Genomic DNA, 25,485 nt, shown 5'->3' with positions numbered 1-25,485 from the left:
GCTCTTGTCTGCTTCCTTTTCGGAACAAGAAGGGTGTGTCCACTCCTATTTAATGTCGTTTATGACAGTCTCTTCCTGTACTCCTTTCCATTCACAGTCTCCAAAGCAGTTTCCTAACAGCATTTGGTAGTATATGCCATATTGGCTTTTTAAGTGATAAAACTTTCTTGGTTCAATAAAGAAAAAAATTGATAATATATGTAAAACTAGAGTTTTATAATTCCAAATCGCAAGTTGCCTTTATTAACCAAAGAACTTGTTTGCAGTCATTTATCTGAAAATATTATAAAGCTCTTACAAAACCTGGCTTGTGGTAAGTTAACTTAAAAACTTCTTGCCATGGTGCTGGGCAAACCACTGCTGCCTCTGCTTGAGGTTTTCCAGTTCAGTGACAAGAGCCTGTCTGTAGGCCTCATACAACTTAACAATGTGCTCCAGTTCCTTCATGGAGAGCAGCTTCAGCATTCCCTGGTACCTGTCCAGGTTAGCCAGCTGGAAGGGCTCCCGCTTCAGAATGTGGTTGTATTTCACAGGGGCTCGGGCAGAAACTGAAGCCAGTCAGGAATTTCTGCAGTATGGTAGGGGTTCGCAGGGACCAGGAGAGACTGATTTCTTTCTGTTTGCTGTGGCTGATACGTGATGGGTGGAGGTTGATCATACCGAGGCACACTGGGAGCACAGGGGTGCCTGTACTGAGCCCCTTTATTTGTGTGACCCACATAATAGGTTCCAAATTCTGAGGATTCCACTCGCCCCCTCCCAGGAGGAAGTCCTTCTCAAGAGGATGACTCCAATGAGTTATGTTTGTGTTATGAACTATGTAGTATTTTCTCCCTCTCATTGTCCAGTCCACAGACCAGCCAGGAGGAAGGGGTAAATCTTCAGATCCATGGTTAGTTAAATTTCCTAAAGATGTAGCAGTGACTTTCCCAATACCCGAAGTGTGCCTCCCCTGATTCTGTGGCATTCTTTGGAAGAGATCATGGTTGTATTCATAATATCTGTAGTCTTCTTGTGCATGATTCCCAAGTGGCCTTCTCTGACCATCAAAAAAGTTATTTGAATAAAAATATCGAGAACTAGAGTCTCCATTTTCAACATCAAAATTAACTTCTGTTAAAAATGTCTGATGAGCCATGTTCTCGAGGAACATCCGCTAGGCTCCTGACAAGGTAAGAAGACGGTGCAGACAGTCTGTTGCTTTTTCTTCTCATTACTTCATGAGGCATCCTTTGAACTTGAGTTCTCAGGAAACTCTGGTTTCTTGAAACTACGCCATCTCCAGAAGCTGAGAAAGTACTAGCACTTGAATCTGGGTCCATCTTGGAATTGTTGGACCGTGCCGAATGAATGAAGGCATGAGATTCCCCAGCAGGGGCAACGTCTCCTTCTCCATGTACTTGCCCTGCACCTCGGCTGGCTTAGACACCTCATTTTTGGTTTTCTTGTGGGACAGCATCCTCGCGGATGACGCCTGCCACCGCCCTGGCAGCCTCGCTAGGGCTGCGAGCTCGCTGCCCACCACAGCCTTGTGGGCAGCACCGCTTTCGCCTCGGGTCTCCGCCGCCCGCACCCACCCGCAGGCTCTGCTGCATGTTGGCAGCGCTAAGTGCACCCACAGCTGCTCACTCACAGGGCAGCTCCTGCCGGGAAGTCAGCCTGCTCAGCGCCGCCACCTGAGGCCACCTTGGGACAGGGCCCTGGCCACCCACTAGGCTAAAGCTATGGCCACCGCCTGCATCTGGTAAACTTTCCCCGCTCCCCCATACAGTTCTTTTGTCAGCCACTTGGCATCTAGCACCCAGGTCCTAACCATCTCTCCATTCATTTGTTATTAGTTCTTACTGGAAGCCTAGTGTCTTTTAGAGACTGGGTCTCTTGAGATGCAGAGCCACCAAGCTGACACTGAAGGGAGGTACTCCTTAAGGGAAAATCTAAGTCCAGAGAGATAGCCAGTAACAGACCAGCTGCCCCTCTTCTCAGCTTTCTGTTTCACAGGCTCAAGGCTTGTGCTTATTTTTGCACTGGCCTTTTCCTCCCAAGAAAGCTTCCTCATTTAGCTGGGTGACAAATGTTATTTGTACTCTTCAGCGAACCTCTATTTTCCAGACTCTCTTCTTTATCTCACCAGCCCACTTGAAATGCTTGATATTAGCTGTTACCAGTGCTCTTTACCACCGAGGAAAACAGAATCCTACTAGGGGCCAGAAAGAATGTTCCGGGCCTGGATGGAAGGCCCTCACTCCTACTGTTGACTTCAATATGCCTGAAGGTAGGAAGTGCCCAAGGTCAACCATCAGACTCCAATGGTGGGTCTCTGAGGGGCTGGAAAATGCCCCACCAATTTGGCTAAGGTAAGGGAAATGGTCCAGGGGCAGACAGAATCCCCCTGAGTGTTCTTGGAATGTTTGATGGAGGCTTTCCATCAGTTCAAGCCCTACAACCCTACAGCAGAAGAGCACAAGATCACTGTTACTGTGGCGTTCACAGACCAGTCAGCTAAAGGTATAAAGAGAAAGTTACAGAAATTTGAAGGGTTACAAGATAAATTGCTGAGAGTGTTAGTACCAGTTGCAGAGAAAGTAAGGTGGAAATGTGTTCCAAGGTCTGTGCACATAAGTGGACAGCATCTAGTAGCTGTAGAGGAAGATGCAGAAGATATCATAACAGAGAGACTGAGGAAGAGAAAGAGGGAAAAAGGCAAAAAGAACAGGAAGCTAAAGAGCTAAAGAGAGATAAAAGGCAGGGGAGGAACTTATACTGGCCACAGTAGTTAGAGAGACTAGGAAGACAGAACCTGGCAACAGAAGAGAATTCCTGGCTAAAGATCAGTGTGCCTATTGTAAAAAGGACAGTGGGTCAAGGACTGTCCCAGGAAAAAGAAGAGGGGCCTCTCCAGTGTCCCCAAAGGCAAGCCTCTCAGTCTGAGAGAGCTGGTTATGCAAAGATGGAAGGGAAGCCCACCCAGTGTTTTGTAAATACAGGGACCCAACACTCTGTGCTCCTACACCCAAATGGACCAGTGTCCAGAAAAGAACTTGGGTACAGTGGGCTACCATCAACAAACAATACTCATGGCCTACCCAAAGAACAGTGGACCTTGGCGTGGGCCAGGTATCCCACTTGTTCCTTGTGATCCCAGACTGCACCTACGAGTCTAAACCCTGCAACCCTGCTCCTGGACCTTGTCCTAGACACTCCCCCTACCATGACTGTCAGCAGGTACTCGCTGAAGCACAGGGTGGCATAAAGATCTGACTGACCAGGCACCAGAGGGGGCAGATGCCACCTGGTTCATGGATGGGAACAGCTTCTTAGAGGAAGGAAAAAAAGGGGCTGGGGCAGCAGTGTTAGATGGAAACAGAGTCATCTGGGCTCAGGTCCTACCAGAAGGCACCTCTACTCAGAGGGCAAAGCTCATTGCCCTCACCAAAGCCCTTGAGCTGGGAAAAGGGAAAGAGACTTAACATCTATATGGACAGCAGATATGCCTTTGACAAGGCTCACCAGCAGAGGGGCCTGCTGACATGTGAGGGCAAAGAGATTATGCCATATGGCTGAGAAACACCTAAAGAAATGTTCAACATCTTTAGTCATAAGGGAAATGCAAATCAAAACAACCCTGAGATTCCACCTCACACCAGTCAGAAGAGCTAAAATCAAACACTCTGCCATTGACTTAGATGTAGAAAGAATAGAAGAGACTTTAACTGACCACCAAGAATCCCTGACCTCCCTCTCAGAAGTGGCCCTTAAGAATAAGAGATGATTAGACCTGTTATTCCTTAAAGAAGGAGGCCTGTGTGCTGCATTAAAAGAAGAATGTTTTTATAGATCACTCAGGAAGAGATAAAGACAATTTGGCTAAGATTAGAGAAGGATTAGAACAAAGTTTTAGAGAGAGAGAGACAGACAGACAGAGAGCACTCAAGACAAATGTTGGTTTTAAACCTGGTTCAATACTTCCCCTTGGTTCAAAACTCTGGTTTATTGCTTATTAGAGAAAGTATTGTTAAGACAACAACACAGGCCCATCACTAGTGATGAGATCGAGTTATGATTTTAAGAATAAAACCAGGACAAAAGAAAAAGAGGGGAATGAAGAAATAATGTTTCACAGTTTCATAGCTATGAGAAGCAAAGTTTTAAAAACAAGATTTTGAGAAATACATCTGACTTCAGATTGTCTAATGGTATGACAAAGTTTTGGTGGTCAAGATATTGAGTCAGAAGACCAGGCTATTCTGACCGAGCTAAAGTTAAGACAAAACCAAAATAACTGTTTTTGGAAAGACCCCCCTACCCTTCCTTGTGGTAAATCCTGAGAACAAACACAAGATGTCATCCTGACCCTCCCTGACCATCCAGTTCCTCCACCTTCTAAGGGACTTGCCAACTTAGCCCTTTCCCAAGGATTTTCCAAGTCCAGGTGTGGGGCTGGATGAGGAAAGTGACCAACTGAGCCAAGGACAGCCCTGTAAGCAGGCCAGCCAATACCTGATCAGATCCTTTGTCCTGTGTACCACCAATGAGAATAGGCCAGCTAACCCTGTTGCTGAAGTCTGCCCTCTGTAATGAATAAAAGTTGTGTGCTTTTTGGGTTTCAGGTTACCTCTCCCACGTGGATGAGCAACCCCACGTACATGGATCATTAAACCTCTTGCCATTGCAGCGTTCTCTCAAGTTGTGTTCTGTGGGCTGCGCTCATGAGGTAAGGCCACTTTGGGGGACTTACAACATTACATCCTGATCTACAGTTAAAAAAGAGGGGAAATCTTGACCTGGAGTGGTCTTTTGACTTCAAAATCCACCCCCCCATGACATAATTTCTCTAACAAGGCCATGGCTCTTAATCCTTCTAATTCTTTCAAATAGTGTCATTCCCTGGTGACTAAGCATTTAAATATATGAGCCTATGAAGGGGAGGAATTCTTCAAATCACTGAAGTTAGTAAAAGGAATATGATGGCCCAAGATGATTTTGTTTCTTCCCTATCCATATAGTATGGGGCAAGTGGACTGTGAAAACTGGTAAGGTTGAGCCAACCTAAATCTTGGGAAAGTTCAGAATTGAGAAGGACACGCATGAGGCCAGCTTCCTACTAAATGACCTGATCTGGAGCAGGTAACCATGACACCCCACGGAGAGGACCATGACATTCAGTTACATAGCATCAAAACCTGAAGTTGTCCTTGTTAATGAGGTATCTAGATAGGCTCTAAGTGTTTAGCCAATGAGTTTCCCTTCCTGAGCATTCCTTCCTGAAAAAGATATTTAATCTATGGTTCATCTTGAGTAAGGAGTATGCATTCACACCAACCATCAAATAAAGCAGTTTGGACAAGCAAGGACCAGCTCCTTTATCAAAGATCGCTGCAGAGAGAGGCTTCATTGTAAAGAACTGTGCCCAAATCTCCCAGAGGCCTTCTCTCTTCCAGCCCCTCCAAACTCATTCAGAACCAAACTAGATTCCATCCTATCCCAGGCTCAGCCATCTCCTTCCTATCTTGCATTTTGGGGAAGTGCAGACCCTCAGGCTGTTCTCAACTCTTCTTGGTACCCCAGTGGTGTCTGGGTACACAGGATACAGAAAACTGCAGGATCCATCCCAGGCCTTGCTGTTTCTAATCTGGGGAGGCACAGGCTGGGACCGCTATCATGAACTATGCCCTGCCACCCCTAAGCAGCTTACAGGAGGGACTCAGGCTCCTCAGCGGAAAGGCAGAAATATGGTCGGACAACATCCTATATATCCCAAGACTGCCAACACTCAACAATGAAACACCCTGACTTCAGACTTGACTTCCTCAGAGAACCACAGCCCAGGTCACCAGGACAACAATGGGGGCATCTCTCCATATACCATGAAGACAATAATTAAGTCTTTTTTACAAAAAGAAAAGATAAAGTCCTTTCTGAGACATTTTCCCTGGTGAGGTCTTCTATACAAAAGAGGAAATAACATCAACTCTCTATTATCTCTTTTAGAAAACAGATGCATAGGTAATGCTTTCTAATTCATGCCATTATTTTAACATTACCATGACATGATTGTGAGGTAAATAAGTAATATGGAGGGAAAAGTAATTCATGGAATAAACATAGATGATGTTTGTATCATCAAAAATTATGAGCAAATCAAACCCAACATATGGCTTATTCATCAAGATCAGGATGGATTTGTTGAAGGTAAGTTTCTTTCATCAGTTTATAATGAATCCTCTTGTTCAAAAGACATGACTTGGCAGTAAAGAGCATGACCCGCCTTTTCAGAGGACAAGGGCATATGTCTTAGGGTGTTATTGCTGTAAAGAGACACCACAATCAATGCAACTCTTATAAAAGCAAACATTTAGTTTAGGCTGGCTTAGAGTTTCAGAGGTGTAAGTCAATTTTCATCATGTGAGAACCATGGCAGCCTGCAGGTAGACACGGTCTGGAGGAGCCTGGAGTTCTACATTGAACTGAAGGCAGCCGGGAGGACACTGTCTGCCACACTGAATAGAGCTTGAGCATAGGAGACCTCAAAGCCCACATCCACAGTGACACACTTACTCCAACAAGGCCACACCTACTCCAACAAAGCCACACCTCCTAGTAGTGCCACTCTTCATGGGCCGAATATTCAAACACGTGAGTCCATGGAGGCCATATCCATTCAAACCACCACAGCATGATTCCCATCATCTATATACAGTCATTGTAGCTCCAGGGGATCTGATGCCTTCTGCTAAGGTCCAGGAGCACTGCAAACACACACACACACACACACACACACACACACACACACACACACACACACACAGAGAGAGAGAGAGAGAGAGAGAGACTCAAACACCAAAATATGCATAAATGTGAATAAAATAAGGGACTTGTAAATGACTCAGAGTTAAGAGCACTATGGATTTTGCAAAACATGGGTTCAGTCCCAGCACCCATGTGGTCGCTCACATTCATCTATAACTCCAACTCCAGGTTAGCTGATGGCCTCTTTTATTCTCAGAGGCCACCAAGCATGCATGTAGTACAAATTAGTGTTTCAGAGCACATAGGAAAATAAAACTCAAAAAATCTTTGAAAAGATAAAGTAAAACAAGGAAACGGAAAGTCAATCCATTTAGTCAACTATGTTAATGGGATCCAAAAAAAAAAAAGTTGATTATACAAATTGGTGCAGAAAAAAAGTGTAAAAAAGCCTGAATGTCAGTTTGTTGCAAACACTCTGCACAAGTTAGGACGGGACACTTATAATATCACAATATCCTAAAGAAACAACATATTTAATGAGCGAAATTAGATCCTTTTTCCCAAAGACTGAGAAGAGACAAAAATCTTTTTCTCCACTCAAACTCAATCTCCCATTAGAAGTCTTATGTAGGTAGCAAGGTAGGAAGAGAAGAGAAGACATATGCCTTGGGAAGGAAAAGCATTCTCCTCAGACAGCAATCTCATGTACGTTGACAGTCTCATGGATTTAACAGAGACGTTTATGAAAGAGTTAAGCAATTGGTAAGATTGTGGAGTATCTGGCCAATATTTGAAAACCCGTATTTTTATGAAGACCTGAAACTAATTTATATTAAAAAATTATATCTTACAGACAATATTACTATATTCTAAAAATTAGATAAATATGGTACAATAGGTGAGGTGTTATATGCAGCAAATACAAAATTATTGTGACTGAAGTGAAGAAAAGTCTAAATAAATAGAAAACTAATAAATAAAGAAGTTAGATTTAACTGAGATAATCAGATCCATCCTACGAGCTGAGCCACTGTGAATGGATCAATGCAGGGGAAAGTTCAGTCTTAGATGTAATGCTGTCTTAAGAAATTAGCTCAAATTCTGGGCCCCTATGAAAGACCAATTGAAGTCAAATCTACTGGCCTAAAACATACAGGAAATCCAGGACACAATGAGAAGATCAAACCTAAGGATAATAGGTATAGAAGAGAGTGAAGACTCCCAGCTCAAAGGACCAGTAAATATCTTCAACAAAATCATAGAAGAAAACTTCCCTAACCTAAAGAAAGAGATGCCCATGAACATACAAGAATCCTACAGAACTCCAAATAGATTGGACAAGAAAAGAAACTCCTCCTGTCACATAATAGTCAAAACAGCAAATGCACAAAACAAAGAAAGAATATTAAAAGCAGTAAGGGAAAAAGGTCAAGTAACATATAAAGGCAGACATATCAGAATGACACCAGACTTCGCACCAGAGACTATGAAATCCAGAAGATCATGGACAGATGTCATACAGACCCTAAGAGAACACAAATGCCAGCCCAGGTTACTGTATTCAGCAAAACTCTCATTTAACATAGATGGAGAAACCAAGATATTCCATGACAAAACCAAATTTACACAATATCTTTCTACAAATCCAGCCCTACAAAGGATAATAAATGGCAAAGCCAAAAATAAGGAGGCAAGCTACACCCTAGAAAAAGCAAGAAACTAATCATCTTGGCAACAAAACAAAGAAAAGAAAAGCACACAAACATAATCTCACATCCAAACAGGAAGCAACAATTACTATTACTTAATATCTCTCGACATCAATTGATTCAACTCCCCAATAAAAAGACATAGATTAACAAACTTGATACACAATGAGGACCCTGCATTCTGTTACCTATAGGAAACACACCTCAGAGACAAAAATAGACACTACCTCAGACTGAAAGGCTGGAAAACAACTTTCCAAGCAAATGGTTAGCAGAAGCAAGCTGGTGTAGCCATTCTAATATCAAATAAAATCAATTTTCAACTAAAATTCATCAAAAAAATATGGAAGGACACTTCATATTTATCAAAGGAAAAATTCACCAAGATGTACTCTCAATCCTAAATATCTATGCTCCAAATACAAAGGCACCTACATACATAAAAGAAACCTTACTAAAGCTCAAAGCACACACTGCAACTCACACAATAATAGTAGGAGATTTCAACACCCTACTCTCATCAATGGACAGATCATGGAAAAAGAAATTAAACAGAGACGTAGACAGACTAAGAGAAGTCATGAACCAAATGGACTAAACAGATATTTATAGAACATTCTATCCTAAAACAAAAGGATATTCCTTCATCTTACCACCTCATGGTACTTTCTCCAAAATTGACCATATAATTGGTCATAAAACAGACCTCAATAGATACAGAAAGATAGAAATAATCCCATGTGTTTTATCAGACCACCATGGGCTAAAGATGGTCTTCAGCAACAATAAGGGAAGAACACCCACATATACATGAAAATTGAACAATGCTCTACTCAATGATAACCTGGTCAAGGAAGAAATAAAGAGAGAAATTAAAGACTTCTTAGAATTTAATGCAAATGAAGGTACAACAGACCCAAACTTATGGGATACAATTAAAGCCATGCTAAGAGGAAAACTCATAGCTCCGAGTGCCTGCAGAAAGAAACAGGAAAGAGCATATATCAGCAGCTTGACAGCACACCTAAACGGTCTAGAACAAAAAGAAGCCAATACACACAGGAGGAGTAGAAGGCAGGAAATAATCAAACTCAGAACTGAAATCAACCAAGTAGAAACAAAAAGGACCATACAAAGAATCAACAGAACCAAAAGTTGGTTCTTTGAGAAAGTCAACAAGATAGATAAACCCTTAGCTGGACTAATGAGAGGACACAGAGAGTGTGTCCAAATTAGCAAAATCAGAAATGAAAAGGGAGACATAACTATAGAATCAGAGGAAATTCAAAAAATCATCAGATTCTACTACAAAAGCCTATATTCAACAAAACTTGAAAATCTGCAGGAAATGAACAAATTCCTAGACAGATACTAGGTACCGAAGTTAAATCAGGAACAGATATACCATTTAAACAACCCCATAACTCCTAAGGAAATAGAAGCAGTCGTTAAAGGTCTCCCAACCAAAAAGAGCCCAGGTTCAGATGGGTTTAGTGCAGAATTCTATCAGACCTTCATAGAAGACCTCATACCAATACTCTCCAACAAAGAAATAGAACTTCAGACCAATTTCTCTTATGAATATCGATGCAAAAATACTCAATAAAATTCTGGGAAACAAGAGCACATCAAAACAATAGCCATCATGATCAAGGAGGCTTCATCCCAGGGATGTAGGGATGGTTTGACATACGGTAAAACATCAATGTAATCCACTATATAAACAAAGTGAAAGAACAAAACCACATGATAATTTCATTAGATGCTGAGAAAGCATTTGACAAAATTCAACACTCCTTCATGATAAAAGTCCTGGAAAGAATAGGAATTCAAGGCCTATACCTAAACATAGTAAAAGCCATATACAGCAAACCAGTAGCTAACATTAAACTAAATGGAGAGAAACTTGAAGCAATCCCACTAAAATCAGGGAATATAAAAGGCTGCCCACTCTCTCCTTACTTATTCCATATAGTTCTCAAAGTTCTAGCCAGAGCAATCAGACAACAAAAGGAGATCAAAGGGATATAGATTGGAAAGGAAGAAGTCAAAATATCACTATTTGCAGATGATATGATAGTATATTTAAGTGTTCCCAAAAGTTCCACCAGAGAACTACTAAACCTGATAAACACCTTCAGGAAAGTGGCTGGGTATAAAATTAACTCAAATAAATCAGTAGCCTTCCCCTACACAAAAGAGAAACAAGCCGAGAAAGAAATTAGGGAAACGACACCCTTCATAATAGTCCCAAATAATATAAAATACCTCGGTGTGACTTTAACCAAGAAAGTGAAAGATCTGTACAATAAGAACTTCAAGCCTCTGAAAAAAGAAATTGAAGAAGATCTCAGAAGATGGAAAGATCTGCCATGCTCATGGATTGGCAGGATTTATTTAGTAAAAATGGCCATTTTACCAAAAGCGATCTACAGATTCAATACAGTCTCCATCAATACCAATCCAATTCTTCAGAGAGTTTGACAGAACAATTTGCAAATTCATCTGGAGTAACAAAATACCCAGGATAGCTAAAACTATCCTCAACAATATAGGACTTCTGGGGGAATCACTATCCCTGAACTCAAGGAGTATTACAGAGCAATAGTGATAAAAACTGCATGGTATTGGTACAGAGACAGACAGATAGACCAATGGAACAGAATTGAAGACCCAGAAATGAACCCACACACCTATGTTCACTTGATTTTTGACAAAGGAGCTAAAACCATCCAACGGAAAAAAGATAGCATTTTCAGTAAATGGTGCTGGTTCAACTGGAGGACATCATGTAGAAGAATGCTATCAATCAATTCTTATCACCCTGTACAAAGCTTAAGTCCAAGTGGATTAAGGACCTTCACATCAAACCAGATACACTCAAACAGATAGAAGAAAAAGTGGGGAAGAGTCTCGAACTCATGGTCACTGGAGAAAATTTCCTGAACAAAACACCAATGGCTTATGCTCTAAGATCAAGAATCGACAAATGGGATCTCATAAAACTGCAAAGCATCTGTAGGGCAAAGGACACTGTAGTTAGGACAAAACAGCAACCAACAGATTGGGAAAAGACTTTACCAATCCTACAACAGATAGAGGGCTTATATCCAAAATGTACAAAGAACTCACGAAGTTAGACTGCAGGGAGACAAATAACTCTATTAAAAAATGGGGTTAAGAGCTAAACAAAGAATGCACAGCTGAGGAATGCTATATGGCTGAGATGCACCTAAAGAAATGTTCAACATCTTTAGTCATGAAGGAAATGCAAATCAAAACAACTGGGAGATTCCACCTCACACCGGTCAGAATGGCTAAAATCAAAAACTCCAGCGACAGCAGATGCTGGCGAGGATGTGGAGAAAGAGGAACACTCCTCCATTGTTGGTGGAATTGCAGACCGATACAACCATTTTGGAAATCAGTCTGGAGGTTGCTCAGAAAATTGGACATTGCACTACCTGAGGATCCAGCTATACCTCTCTTGGGCATATACCCATAAGATGCCCCAACATATTACAAAGACACGTGATCCACTATGTTCATAGCAGCCTTATTTATAATAGCCAGAAGCTGGAAAGAACCCAGATGCCCTTCAACAGAGGAATGGATACAAAAATTGTGGTCCATCTACACAATGGAATACTACTCTGCTATCCAAAACAATGACTTTATGAAATTCACAGGCAAATGGATGGAACTGGAAAACATCATTGTGAGAGAGGTAATCCAATCACAGTAAAACACACATGGTATGCACTCATTGATAAGTGGATACCAAATGCTCAAATTAACTGAGATGCACAGAAAACATGAATCTCAAGAAGGATGACCAAAATGTGAATGCTTCACTCCTTCTTTAAAAGCGGAACAAGAATACCCTTAGGAGGGAATAGGGAGGCAAAGTTTAGAACAGAGGCTGAAGGAAAACCCATTCAAAGCCTGCCCCACATGTGGCCCATACATATACAGCCACCAAACTAGATAAGATGGATGAAGCAAAGAAGTACAGGCCGACAGGAGCCGGATGTCGATCTCTCCTGAGAGACACAGCCAGAATACGACAAATACATAGGTGAATGCTAGCAGCAAAACACTGAACTGAGAACAGGACCCCCATTGAACGAATCAGAGAAATGACTGAAAGAGCTTAAAGGGGCTAGAGATCCCATATGAACAACAATGCCAACCAACCAGAGCTTCCAGGGACCAAGCCACTACCCAAAGACTATGCATGGACTGACCCTGGACTCTGACCTCATAGGTAGCAATGAATAGCATAGTAAAGGGCATCAGTGGAAGGGAAAGCTCTTGGTCCTGCCAAGACTGAACCCCCAGTGAATGGGATTTTTTGGGGGGAGTGCGGTAATGGGAGGAGGATATGGAGGGGAATACAAATATAGAAGGGGAGTGGAAGGGCATAGGGGGATGTTTGCCTGGAAACCGGGAAATGTAATAACAATTGAAATGTAAATAAGAAATACCCAATTTACTGAAGATGGGGAAAAAAGCCATACACACATATTCACACACACACACACACACACACACACACACACACACACACACAGAGGTATATGATATATAATATATCCTATATTCCCTCTGCCATAAAGCCACAAAACATGATCCAGACTATAAATTAAAGGAAAAATCAAACATAAGGTATTATTAAATGTGTCATGTTAATCTACCCAATTAGTAATGTAAACATAGAAAATCTTGCTTACATATGATTTATTTTTTATTACTTTTTTTATTAACTTAAGTATTTCTTATTTACATTTCGAGTGTTATTCCCTTTCCCGGTTTCCGGGCCAACATCCCCCTAACCCCCCCCCATTTCCTTCTTTATGGGTGTTCCCCTTCCCATCCTCCCCCCATTACCGCCCTCCCCCCAACAATCACGTTCACTGGGGGTTCAGTCTTAGCAGGACCAAGGGCTTCCTCTTCCACTGGTGATCTTACTAGGATATTCATTGCTACCTATGAGGTCAGAGTCCAGGGTCAGTCCATGTATAGTCTTTAGGTAGTGGCTTAGTCCCTGGAAGCTCTGGTTGCTTGGCATTGTTGTTCATAAGGGGTCCTTTGGCCCCTTCAAGCTCTTCCAGTTCTTTCTCTGACTCCTTCAACAGGGGTCCTATTCTCAGTTCAGTGGTTTGCTGCTGGCATTCGCCTCTGTATTTGCTGTATTCTGGCTGCGTCTCTCAGGAGAGATCTACATCTGGCTCCTGTCGGCCTGCACTTCTTTGCTTCATCCATCTTGTCTAATTGGGCTGTATATGTATGGGCCACATGTGAGGCAGGCTCTGAATGGGTGTTCCTTCTGTCTCTGTTTTAACCTTTGCCTCTCTATTACATATGATTTATTAACAAAAAATGCAATTAGGCAATAAGTTAAACCATGGATATGTGTCTTCCATGGGTCAATGTCCTGAATAAATGTGTTACGTTTGGTCATTAAAACTTAAGTTAAAACAAACAAACAAACAAAAAAAGAAATTAGCTCAAATCCTGGGCCCCTCTGAAAGACCATTTGAAGTCAAAGGGTAGCAGGCAGATATCCCCCAAGGTGCTCCTAGGCAGTTATACCCTCATAAAGAGAGGGCATTTCCTGAGCACACTGTGTCCCAAATAGAAAAGGGAAGTTGTGTCTTCCCACAATATCTGAATTTATTGAACTAACAAAGTCACAAGGTGTGGAGGTGTCAAAGACAGGAAATGGTCAGACATTCCTACTTTCCTTGTTAATCTCTGCTGAGGTGAGCAGCTTTGGGTAATTATACAATTTTAATTAGGAATATTAGCACCTGATCATATATTACATACCAAATCTATCATCTTTCTTCCATCCTGCATTCCTTTCTTTTTTCTCTCTCTCTTCTTTTCCTTCCTTATCATTTGTGCTTCTTTTTTTTTTTTATGGTGCCAATTTAAATAGCTTTATTATTCCATGTTACTTGTTTTGGGTCCCTGTGGAACAATGCTATACCCTCTACTTTGACTTAATTGACCTCTTCAATGGTGGGGCCTGAAGATGCACCACCAGATGGAGGAGCTCCTCCACCAGGGAAGCCACCAGGCATTCCTCCAGGCATGCCACCAGCACTCTGGTACAGCTTGGTGATGATAGGGTTGCAGACCTTCTCCAGTTCTTTCTGCTGATGCTCAAATTCTTCCTTCTCCGCAGTCTGGTTCTTATCCAGCCAGCTGATGATTTCATTGCACTTGTCAAGAATCTTCTGTTTGTCTTCATCATTGATCTTGCCTTGAAGTTTCTCATCCTCAACAGTTGCTTTCATGTTGAAAGCGTAAGACTCCAGCGAGTTCTTAGAGGAAACCTTATCTCTCTGCTTCTCATCCTCAGCTTTGTACTTCTCAGCTTCTTGGACCATGCGCTCGATATCCTCCTTACTCAAGCGGCCCTTGTCATTGGTGATGGTGATCTTGTTCTCCTTTCTTGTGCTCTTATCTACAGCAGAAACATTGAGGATGCCATTGGCATCAATGTCAAAAGTAACCTCAATCTGAGGAACCCCACGGGGTGCTGGAGGTATGCCTGTGAGCTCAAACTTCCCAAGCAGGTTGTTGTCCTTGGTCATGGCCCTTTCACCTTCATACACCTGGATGAGTACACCTGGCTGGTTGTCAGAGTAGGTGGTGAAAGTCTGGGTCTGCTTGGTGGGAAGAGTGGTATTGCGCTTGATGAGGACAGTGATGACTCCACCAGCAGTGTCAATCCCAAGGGAAAGAGGAGTGACATCCAAGAGCAGCAAATCCTGAACATTCTCAGACTTGTCTCCAGATAGAATGGCTGCCTGGACAGCTGCACCATAGGCAACAGCTTCATCGGGGTTAATGCTCTTATTCAGCTCTTTTCCATTGAAGAAGTCTTGCAGAAGTTTCTGGATCTTGGGGATTCTGGTAGAACCACCCACCAGGACAATATCATGGATCTGTGACTTGTCTAGTTTGGCATCTCGAAGGGCCTTCTCTACAGGGTCCAGTGTGCCACGGAACAGGTCAGCATTCAACTCCTCAAATCGAGCACGGGTAATGGAGGTGTAGAAGTCAATTCCCTCATAGAGAGAATCAATCTCAATACTGGCCTGGGTGCTGGAGGAGAGGGTGCGCTTGGCCCGCTCACAGGCAGTGCGGAGACGCCTGACAGCTCTCTTGTTCTCACTGATGTCCTTCTTGTGCTTTCGCTTAAACTCAGCAATGAAATGGTTGACCATTCGGTTGTCAAAGTCTTCTCCACCCAAGTGGGTGTCTCCAGCTGTTGATTTGACTTCAAAAATTCCATCCTCAATAGTGAGGATTGACACATCAAAAGTGCCACCTCCCAAGTCAAAAATCAGCACATTCCTTTCAGCCCCGACCTTCTTATCTAAGCCATAGGCAATAGCAGCAGCAGTTGGCTCATTGATAATTCGAAGTACGTTGAGGCCAGCAATAGTTCCAGCATCTTTGGTTGCCTGTCGCTGAGAGTCGTTGAAGTAAGCTGGCACCGTGACCACGGCATTGGTAACAGTCTTTCCAAGGTAAGCTTCTGCAATTTCCTTCATTTTTGTCAGAACCGTTGAATACACTTCCTCAGGATAGAAACTTTTTGTCTCGCCTTTGTATTCGACTTGGAACTTGGGCCTGCCTGCATCATTCACCACCATGAAGGGCCAGTGCTTCATGTCAGACTGAACAACAGCATCATCGAACCTACGTCCGATCAGCCGTTTGGCATCAAAAACTGTGTTGGTGGGGTTCATTGCAACCTGATTCTTGGCCGCATCCCCAATTAATCGTTCTGTGTCGGTGAAAGCAACATAGCTCGGCGTGGTGCGGTTACCCTGGTCATTGGCAATTATCTCCACCTTTCCATGCTGGAAGACACCCACACAGGAGTAGGTGGTGCCAAGATCAATGCCAACTGCAGGTCCCTTAGACATGGTTGCTTGCGTGTAGGCCTGGCTGTGCTGATGACGAGACCACACAGAGACCCCCGAGAGCTGGCTCCGCGTTCAATGAGCATCATTTGTGCTTCTTTGATTGCTAGCTATACATAGGTTTTATAATCACTTTAAGGGACTAAGAAGCCACGGAAGCCTTGAGGTTTCAGAAGCCAGATAACAGAAACACAAAGGAGTCAGCAGTGATAACAGAAGAAACAGAAGCTGCAGGGAAGCTAAAGACACATCCTGGGTCTGAGATCAGAGGTACAGACTTGAGTCCAAAGGAGAAAGGACAGGGTCCAGAACTAGGCAGATAGATGGATAGACAGCAGGTCCTATGAAGGGGAATACAGGCAGATGCCACTTCCTTTGTCAATGGCAGGGATTAAACCAAGATGAAGCCCTAGGAGAGTCAGGAGTTCCCCATCTGTCCATCCTCAAAACATATGCTGAAAGACAAGGTAAAAGCTTTGCAGGAAATCTCCCAGGGGACAACCCTACAATCTTCCTGCAATTTAGACAGTTTTATCTTTGAGCAGGGCAGACAGGCAGATCAGGGTTGATGCTTTGGACGAAAACTCATATGACAGAATGAATGAACAGAATGTAGAATAAAGAACTAAGCTCATTGGGTGCAAAAAAACAGTAACAGAAAAAGCAGCCCTCCTCCCACCCTCCATCTTCATGTAGGTTGGTCTTGACTTCACAATTGCCAATTAAACAAGAAATTTATTTCCACAGTTTAATAATAACCCAAGCTGAGGTATTTGTTGGAGGGCAACATGACATCACCTTCCATGGCCATAGAAATAAATCATTTTTGAGCATATTACTCTGCAATGATGGCATTCTCAATGATACTGAACCCATCAACCACTGTCTTTTTAGATCTAGATTTTCTTATGAGAAGTCAGATGAGGATATTATAGGGTGGTTGGGATGATGCTTCTTCCTCTGGGACCCCTAGATGTTCCTCACGTGTCCTGGGGAACTTGGAAGCAGAACACTTTTTTTTTTAACAGAATCTCCGTGTTAGTGGGGGAGCATTTTTTAAACCTATCTAAGTTTAAAGCAAAGGCAATCGAATGCCTGCATGCAGAGATGATGAGTCTATAAAAGCCAAGTCACAAAGCCATTAAAGAATTCTTCCTAACTTCGCAAGTAGTAAAACCAGTGTCCATCACCAGGGAAGCAAAATGCTTCCAGAGTCTATCATTATCTGGGTCTTTATTAATCATTACTCTTAGGAGTGAAAGGTTTTTTTTACATGTGATATGACCTGTGCTAACTGAGGTTTGTCCTCTTAGGCAGGCATTGTTTGAGGAGTTAGGAAACCTTTGGATGTGTGGCCTGGCAGGAGGTAGAATGGATCCTTAGGAGACCTGGGAGATTGTCAGCACAGTGAAACCAGTTGCCTCAGACCCTGCTGCCAGTGAAGCAGCTGAGCCCACCACACACTGGGCCTAGTCCTTGGAAAGCCGGTACAGCATAGCTTTGTGTGTCACTTTGACATGAGTTAGAGCCACCACAGAGGAAGGAGCCTCAGTTGACAAAATGCCTCCATGAGATCCAGCTGTGGTGCATTTTCTCAATTAGTGATCAATGTGGGAAGGCCCAGCCCATGGTGGGTGGTAGCATTTCTGATCTGGTGGTCCTGGGTTTTACAATAAAGCTTGCTGAGAAAGCCATGAGGAGCAAGCCAGTTTGCAGCCCTCACCCTCCATGGCCTCTGCATCACCTCCTGCCTCCAGATTCCAGCCCTGCTTGAGTTCCTGTTCTGACCTCCTCCAATAAACCTATCTAAGTTTAAAGTAAAGGAATCGAATGCCTGCATGCAGACATGATGAGTCTGAAAACGTCAAGTCAGTGCAGTATGATGTGGAAGTGTAAGCCAAATAAACACTTTCCTCCCCAACTTGCTTTTTGGTTATGGTTTTGTCACAGGAATAGCAACCCTGACTAAGACAAAGTCTGAGCCAAAATGGTGTCCACATCTCTTGAAAAGAACTTGAGGATCATAATGGTTTTTGGTGAGCTGCAATTGGCACATGACCTCACAAACTGCCACTGAGGTAGAAGATCACACACCGAAGGTACCAGCTGGAACTGGATCTTGTGCACAAACTGCAGAAAGGCAGTTGGTTGGCTGCAGAACAGCTGGACTCAGACTTTGGTTCTCAGAGAATTTTGTTTTTTATTGTCCCTCTTTGGAATTGAACATCTGTGATCCCCACTGACCTGAACATAATGAGTTTGCTTCCTGATGAGTTGGGGTTTTTTGTTGTTGTTTTGTTTTCTGTGCCTGGATTTTGAGTTATGGTTTATTGTTTTGGGTTTAGTTTGTGCATTTGCTTCATGTGTTTTTTTTAATTACTAGTATCACCTGTTTTCTATTGTTATCTCTTCATTTATCTTTACATTTTGTATGTTGACTCATTTCTTTACTGTAAAAGCTCTTGTTAGTATATATCAGCTGTAAAAAATGACTTCAATTATACTTGGATCATAACCACCAGTTTGTTACTCCCCAGCCCACCTTTCAAGCCTTTCTCTGTAGTGATAAATTCCCCTATCATGTTAAGAGTCCTATCCTACCTTACCCTGCTACTCAAGAGAGTAAACACCATGGGTGATCTTGAGGGATGACATCTTTCCTTAGGTCAACACATTGTCACCAACAGGCTACCATCTTTTTAATGCCTATAACTATGAGGTTAAGGAAAAGGAAGTAGGTCTCATGCCTCTAAGTAGCGAATAGAAGGTCTACAGTAGTTAGTCAGTAGAGAATTTAAGGGTCTGAGCCAAAATGATCTCTGCCTCTCTTGAAATGCACTAGAGAAAGGGGCCTTAAAGAAGCCCGTGTGTTCACTCTCCAGCCACATCTTGAATCCAAGTCAGCACAAAGCTTATCCTTCTTTTTACTGCTGCTCTCATTCAGGTCAAAAATGTCCTCTTCAAGGTTTGTATATGAGAGGTCACACCACCTCCTGTCTCTAAAATGCTGGTCTCTTGCAGGGGTGTGTCTGGAGGAGTCATTGATGACCAGGACAGTGGAACCCAACAAGAGGAACTGGGTCACTAGAAGCAATGAGATTTGCCAAATCCATGTAAGCAGCTGATTCAGATTCATCTTCCCAAGTCTCCAGCCATGCCTTCCCTGTTGTCTGAGAGCCTGGGCCAAAATAGAACCTGTGTACTGTATGTTTCTTCTCAGGGATGTAGTCGTGGCAGTGAAAGTAATGGAGTGCTTGGAGATGGGAAGTGAAAAACTTCTTTTTTGGTTATGAAGAGCCATGATGATTGTCTCATTTCTTGCTATGACCTCATTGGTGCCATTGTGACAAAGTGCAGACCCCTCCCATTGAAGGCTGGAAGTGGGGGCAGGGAGACGCTGGATCTTGTTCACATACTACACAGAACCTGTTGTTTGGTTGGCTGCAGAGAGGTTGGACTCACAGATTGGTTCTGTAGACTTTGGTATTATTGATCTCCTGAAAACAGACATTGTTGATCTGATTTGACATCCAAAGAGTCAGTTTGTATCTGGCTTTGCTGGTTTTGATTTATATCTCTTAATTGGTTTCTGGATTAAGTTTGGGTTTAACTTGAATTTCTTGTTTTCTAGACCTGTAAAAATATTCTTAAATAAGCACAGTTCATTGATATTTTTCAATTTAATTTTTATTTTAAATGCATCGTTAGTGTGAATAAGAAGTGGACAATAATGAATCTCATCACAGTACGTACTTGAAAACATCCGCTGAGTGGTTATACCCACTAACCTTTGATGGGCTTAAAGCTTTTCTGTCCTGATAACTATCTTGCCATGACCCCTCCTTGAAAAAACAAAAACAAGCCAGCTGGACACTACCATTGGTCCTGATAAACTCTGGCTTTCCTAATCTCTTGGACCTTGATATGGGCAGGTTTCCTCTTTGTTGGTTTGGTGTTTGTGTTGTTTTTCCTTTTCATTCACACACTCAATTCTTTTGCTTGAAGCATTGATTTCTGCTTGTGTGTTAAATTTTCTTAACTGTTTCTTTGTCAACAGTTTGTGTCTGCCATGTTTTCCTTTGGTTTCATTTTCTTATTTGAAACCTTCCCTGTAACATAAGGAATTTATTTCCCTGTGGCACTCCTATACACTTATGTAGGGAACTTGGGTCATCATCTACTCTGTTCCACTGCAGCAGGCCCTGGCATGTGGCTGAAAGCCTCTCGTTTTTATTAAGGTTCCAGCTATGTATCCATGGCCCTAGTTAGGCTCTCCTTATCTCTGGAACTGACATGTTGCAGACAAGCAACCCTCAGTCTGTTCACATTTCAGAAAAAGACAAAATTTCATTCTTCATGGCTGAGCATGGGCCTCTTCACTTGTCCTCCTTATATGCTTCTTGTTTGACCACTTGGTTTGTGAAATTAACCCAAGATCCCATGCTGAACACTACATGAACACAAAACACCATCTCTATCATGTTGAAATGTATCTGACCTACAAAGTAATCTAACAGATGTATCTGTGAATGTTCAAGAATATTGACAGATGCATTTATGTGTATGTGTGTATGTATGTATGTATTCATGTATGTTTGTGCATGTGGCCTCTGTGTTCACATTTGCTGTTATGGTTCTGACACCAGAGTAAAACTGGCTTTGTAGGTTGTTTAGAATGATCTCACCCCTTTGGTGAAGCAGCTTGAGCATTCTTCTTTGTGGCACTTTACAGCCAATAGTTAAGCTCCATCAATTTGTTGGTCCAGGCTCTCTTTCTTAGGGGAGACTATATCACATCTTTCTATCTTGTCCCTATATTGATCTCTTCATGTTTTGGAACATTCTGAATTTATCATCACGCCAACAGATTAGCAGTGGGAAGGCAGCAAGTGCTTCGTATTTGATAACCTCCTATCAATTTTGATGTCTGAGAAATGTCTTTCAGGATTGTGAGCACTCTGGAGTGTAAGTTTTCCTCATAGCCTTTAGGGTTCCAATGGATTGTAACTTGTTTTCTGTGTCTCACATTTTAATAATTTGTGTCTTCTGCGTGATTGATGCCAAGGGTTTGTCAGATTCAATCATCCTATCAAATTTGCAGGTTTTTGTTTCTGTGATCTTTGTTTCACCCTCTATGTGTTTGCTTATTTCCAGCTCTGATATTTCGTATGCTTTGCATAACTACTTTGGAGTTTGGGTTGGGTTTTTGTTGTTGTTCTTAATCTCTGAACACAAGATGCATCATTAGGATGCTTGAGATATCCGTGATTTTCATGATATAGAAACTGAGCACTTAGTTCAATTCCCAGCAACCACATGGTGGCTCACAACCATCTGTAATGTGTTCTGATGCCCTATTCTGGTGTGTCTGAAGACAGCGACAGTGTACTTTTATATAATAAATAAATCTTTAAAAGAAAACCAAGCCTAAATGCACAAAAACTAAGAGCCATAAACTTGTCTGCTAGGCCTCCTTTGGTTTTTTGTATTTTACTTCTAGCATCTTGTAGTGATGTCATTCCCCACCTATAAGTGGGAGAAATGGAGGTGGAATTTCCAGGCCTGAATTTCTGTGATGCAAATTTGCCATCAGCATTCACAGAAAGACATTCCAGGTGGTCCATGTCCACCATAGTGGATGCTATGTGTTCCTTGAGCTACATGCCAATGGAAACCCACTAACTTGCAGAATAAATAGACTTAATGGTGTCCTCGCCATACTTTAAAATGGTATCTTCTACTAGAAAAAAAGTAGTGGTTACATTCTTGGGGTAATAGGGCTTTTTCAAAAGATCCATTCAAACATGGGTTTTGCATGTCTCCTAACCCTCCCTCTTTCCCTTAATGGAGAGATGGAATTACCTTCCCTGCCCACATTCATGGCTTCTGAGGACAACAAAGGCCAGAAGGCAAATGAAGAAAAACAGTGGCAAGGGTTCCTCTAGGTCCAGATCATCTGATTTATGCAGCACACTAGATATCAGCTCTCCTTGGACTTCTGACCTACAGGAGAATCTTGTGGATGCATACGACATCTATCTGATATGGTGGTACATACAAAGACCCCTTATCCTACCTGGAGGACAGCACTTCTGATTTGAGCTAAACCCCACAGGACAAGGGTGTGGAAGCTGAGATTGAGGAGAGTGGGAGCACTAAGTGCCATGGGATCCCAGAGACACAGGATGATATTGATGTGACTGATACCATCCACACAACTGGAGACATGAATGAAATTGACCTACAGTTCAGTGAGAGAACATGTACTAATATAGGAAAGCAGTCCCACAGCATCAGCTGGAGCTCACTCTCATCCCTCCCTTGTTGGGCCACTGCAGAGGCATAGGTGTGCCTGTGCTCTGGCATAGGTGAGTTATGATCCATCCAGGAGGTCAATGTCTAAGAAAATAAGTTCATGAAAAATGTTTGAGATTGATAAATGCAAAGATGTTTTAAAGTTGGTAAAGATGTATAAAGTTAAGATATATAAAGTTGGCAAATGCAAGTTAAAAGTGTTAAAAGGTCTAAGAAGATGTTTTAATGTATATAAATGCAAATTATTGAGATGTAAGAAATGATTTAAAGAAAAATTGGAAATGTTTCATATTTCTCTTACATGCAATTGTTATTTCAGAGTTTATAGTTTTATTAACATTGATCAATGGAGTTCTGATAAGCTAATGGAACATTGGCAATTTGTAATTCGGTCACAAGCTTGTGGTTTTAATATCCCTTTGGTTGTTTCCTAAATATAATGGAAAGATTTAGCTTTACATCATGCTAAAAAATCTCTCTTCAATCTGTGTATCTAGCCCTCTGGATTGAGGAAAAATGTTCTGTGCCTTTTAACCCAAACCTATAGCTTTTGCTAGGTCTCAAATGCATGAGTCTACTCCTGTCATCTAACGAATTCCTGTTAACTATATTTCTAAAATATGGACTTAATACAATGTTAAATACTAATATATATCCTTTTGTAAACTAAAGTTCACATAAGCTTCAGAGAATCAAAAGCCCTAAGACTTGCACCCTCCTGTCACAGATCAAATGGATTCCAGATAAGTACACTGCCTGTTCTGATCCAATCCAGTAGGTGGCCCCACACATAATTCATATAAACTAGCATGTATCACACAAATTAGAAATTATATACAATAAAACATGTATAGAATAACTACATGAGGGTTCAAACTTGCATGTGTTTATATAAATTATGAACATTAAATATGAATTATACAAGTTAAATATAATTTATTTATTTAGCGAATATTGTGTATATTACTATATATACAGTAATTATAAATTATTTGCATTAAATATTAATTATATACTTTAAATGAAAAATATATTTATTAAATATATTTCATATATTTTAAAGTATGAGTTAAATCTATAAGTTAATATCTATATAATGTACATAATTTCACATGTCCTCCAGGACAGGGAATTGTGGAACATGCCTGTGGAGCTCTAAAAATCAGTTATGAATAAATAAAAAGGAGGGGGTTGTATACTCCTTCACCACAAAATTTTATTTTGAATTTCCTGACCTTGGATACCAAGGGAATCCCTGCTGCTCTGTGTCAATGGATGCCCTACAACTGGCACACTCATGCCCAGGTGAAATGGAAATATCCACCTACTAGCATATAGCATGGTCCTGATATGGTATTAATATGAAAGTGGACATGTTGATGTTTCTTCACAGGATGCCAAAGGAGCAGTAGCTGCATAGTGATTGGAGAGACATGATGATGCTGGCACAAAGAATGAGGGTGACCTTGATTTTGCTGAGTACCCTGAAGATGGTGACAGGGAAGGTGTATTGGACAAATGTTCCTGACCCACCCTTGCTACATCCTTCTGTGTGGTCAAGGCCAGAAGTACTTGTGCCATCTAATAATACTCAGCTGTTAGGGTTTCCTTGGTCTGAGAGTAAAATGCATTTCAAATTAGTGAATGACACTGCTGTGGGTCAGGGGCTCCCTATCTGTTTTGCTAGAAATTGTACCAATGCTGGATGTGTCTCTGTGTACCCTAAGACTTAGAAGAAGACTACAGTGCCAAGCATTAAGATGGGAATGCCTATATCTCAGACTGGACAAGCTGCCTTGCCTCAGGCTTTTAGACATCGTAGGACAGAAAACAGAGACTGTGGAACCAGCCTCTGAAAAATCAATCAAGGAGAAAAGTTTTTAGAATGACCCTCCTCTATCTTTAATGTGACCAGTTATTGTGATTCAAGCAAGCACTGGTCTAGAAATCAACCCAATATTGGACAAAAGGAAATGACAGTGGACATGTGGAGGACTGATTGTGGATATTTTCAGAGATAGCTTCCTTGTATGATGTTATGTTTGCTGTGGATAAAAATGGAACAGGTTCATGGATTGATGTAAATGTAACATCCTGCATTACCCACACCTACTTTTATTAATTGTTACCTTGGTTGTAGGCTCTGATAATGAATTAAATATTTCTTGTTTTAACTGTCTTTTGTCTAATTGTGTTTCTGTCCTGTGTGATGGTCAATCTTTAATGGTAAAACCAGCTTTTATTATAATTCATGGCAATCTGAATCCTGGTATTTTGAAAAAGGCTTTCAGTTTTATAAGAATTAGATCATGCTCTGGCAAGGAGCAAACATACGATTGGGATGATCATTGCCAGTATGTTTTCCTCTCATAAAGGTGATAGGCAGTGCTACTAAGAGTACAAAAATCGAGTTTTGTTAATCATCTTGCTGAAATTGTAACCAATGCCCTGAGCATACAAGAGGATTTGGATAGATGACTAGAACAAAGAATTGACATATTATAAGATATAATTCAGATCATGAGAGATGAGGTATAAGGAATGAAATTCAGAAGCCATTTGGAATGTCATACTCAATATCTCTGGATTTGTATAACTCCACAAATGTATAATGAGAGGTAGCATAACCAGAACAGAGTTAAAAGGCACACTCAGGTATTTGTCATAACATAATAGTTCTTTAGATTTGTTAGCCCTGCATAATGAGGTTGCAAGTTTAAGCCTTTGCCTTTTGATGCTGCTAGCATTGCAGATGATATTTTGAAAGA

General features: G+C 41.6%; 1 protein-coding gene and 1 pseudogene across 1 annotated transcript; both read right to left on the bottom strand.

The window, feature by feature from the left end:
* Nucleotides 1-318: 318 nt before the first annotated feature.
* LOC116904606 lies at nucleotides 319-1,459 on the bottom strand (annotated as a pseudogene).
* A 12,907-nt stretch (nucleotides 1,460-14,366) lies between these two features.
* Nucleotides 14,367-16,480, bottom strand: LOC116903314 (heat shock cognate 71 kDa protein-like). The gene has a single exon (XM_032905749.1). The coding sequence runs from the start codon at nucleotides 16,403-16,405 to the stop codon at nucleotides 14,465-14,467; it is 1,941 nt and encodes a 646-aa protein (XP_032761640.1). The 5' UTR covers nucleotides 16,406-16,480; the 3' UTR covers nucleotides 14,367-14,464.
* Between the last annotated feature and the right edge of the window lie 9,005 nt (nucleotides 16,481-25,485).

Source organism: Rattus rattus, chromosome 6 (assembly GCF_011064425.1).
Source record: "Rattus rattus isolate New Zealand chromosome 6, Rrattus_CSIRO_v1, whole genome shotgun sequence".
Classification (NCBI taxonomy): domain Eukaryota; kingdom Metazoa; phylum Chordata; class Mammalia; order Rodentia; family Muridae; genus Rattus; species Rattus rattus.
The sequence above is the reverse complement of the archived record's forward strand: the minus strand, read 5'-3'. Positions and strand labels throughout refer to the sequence as shown.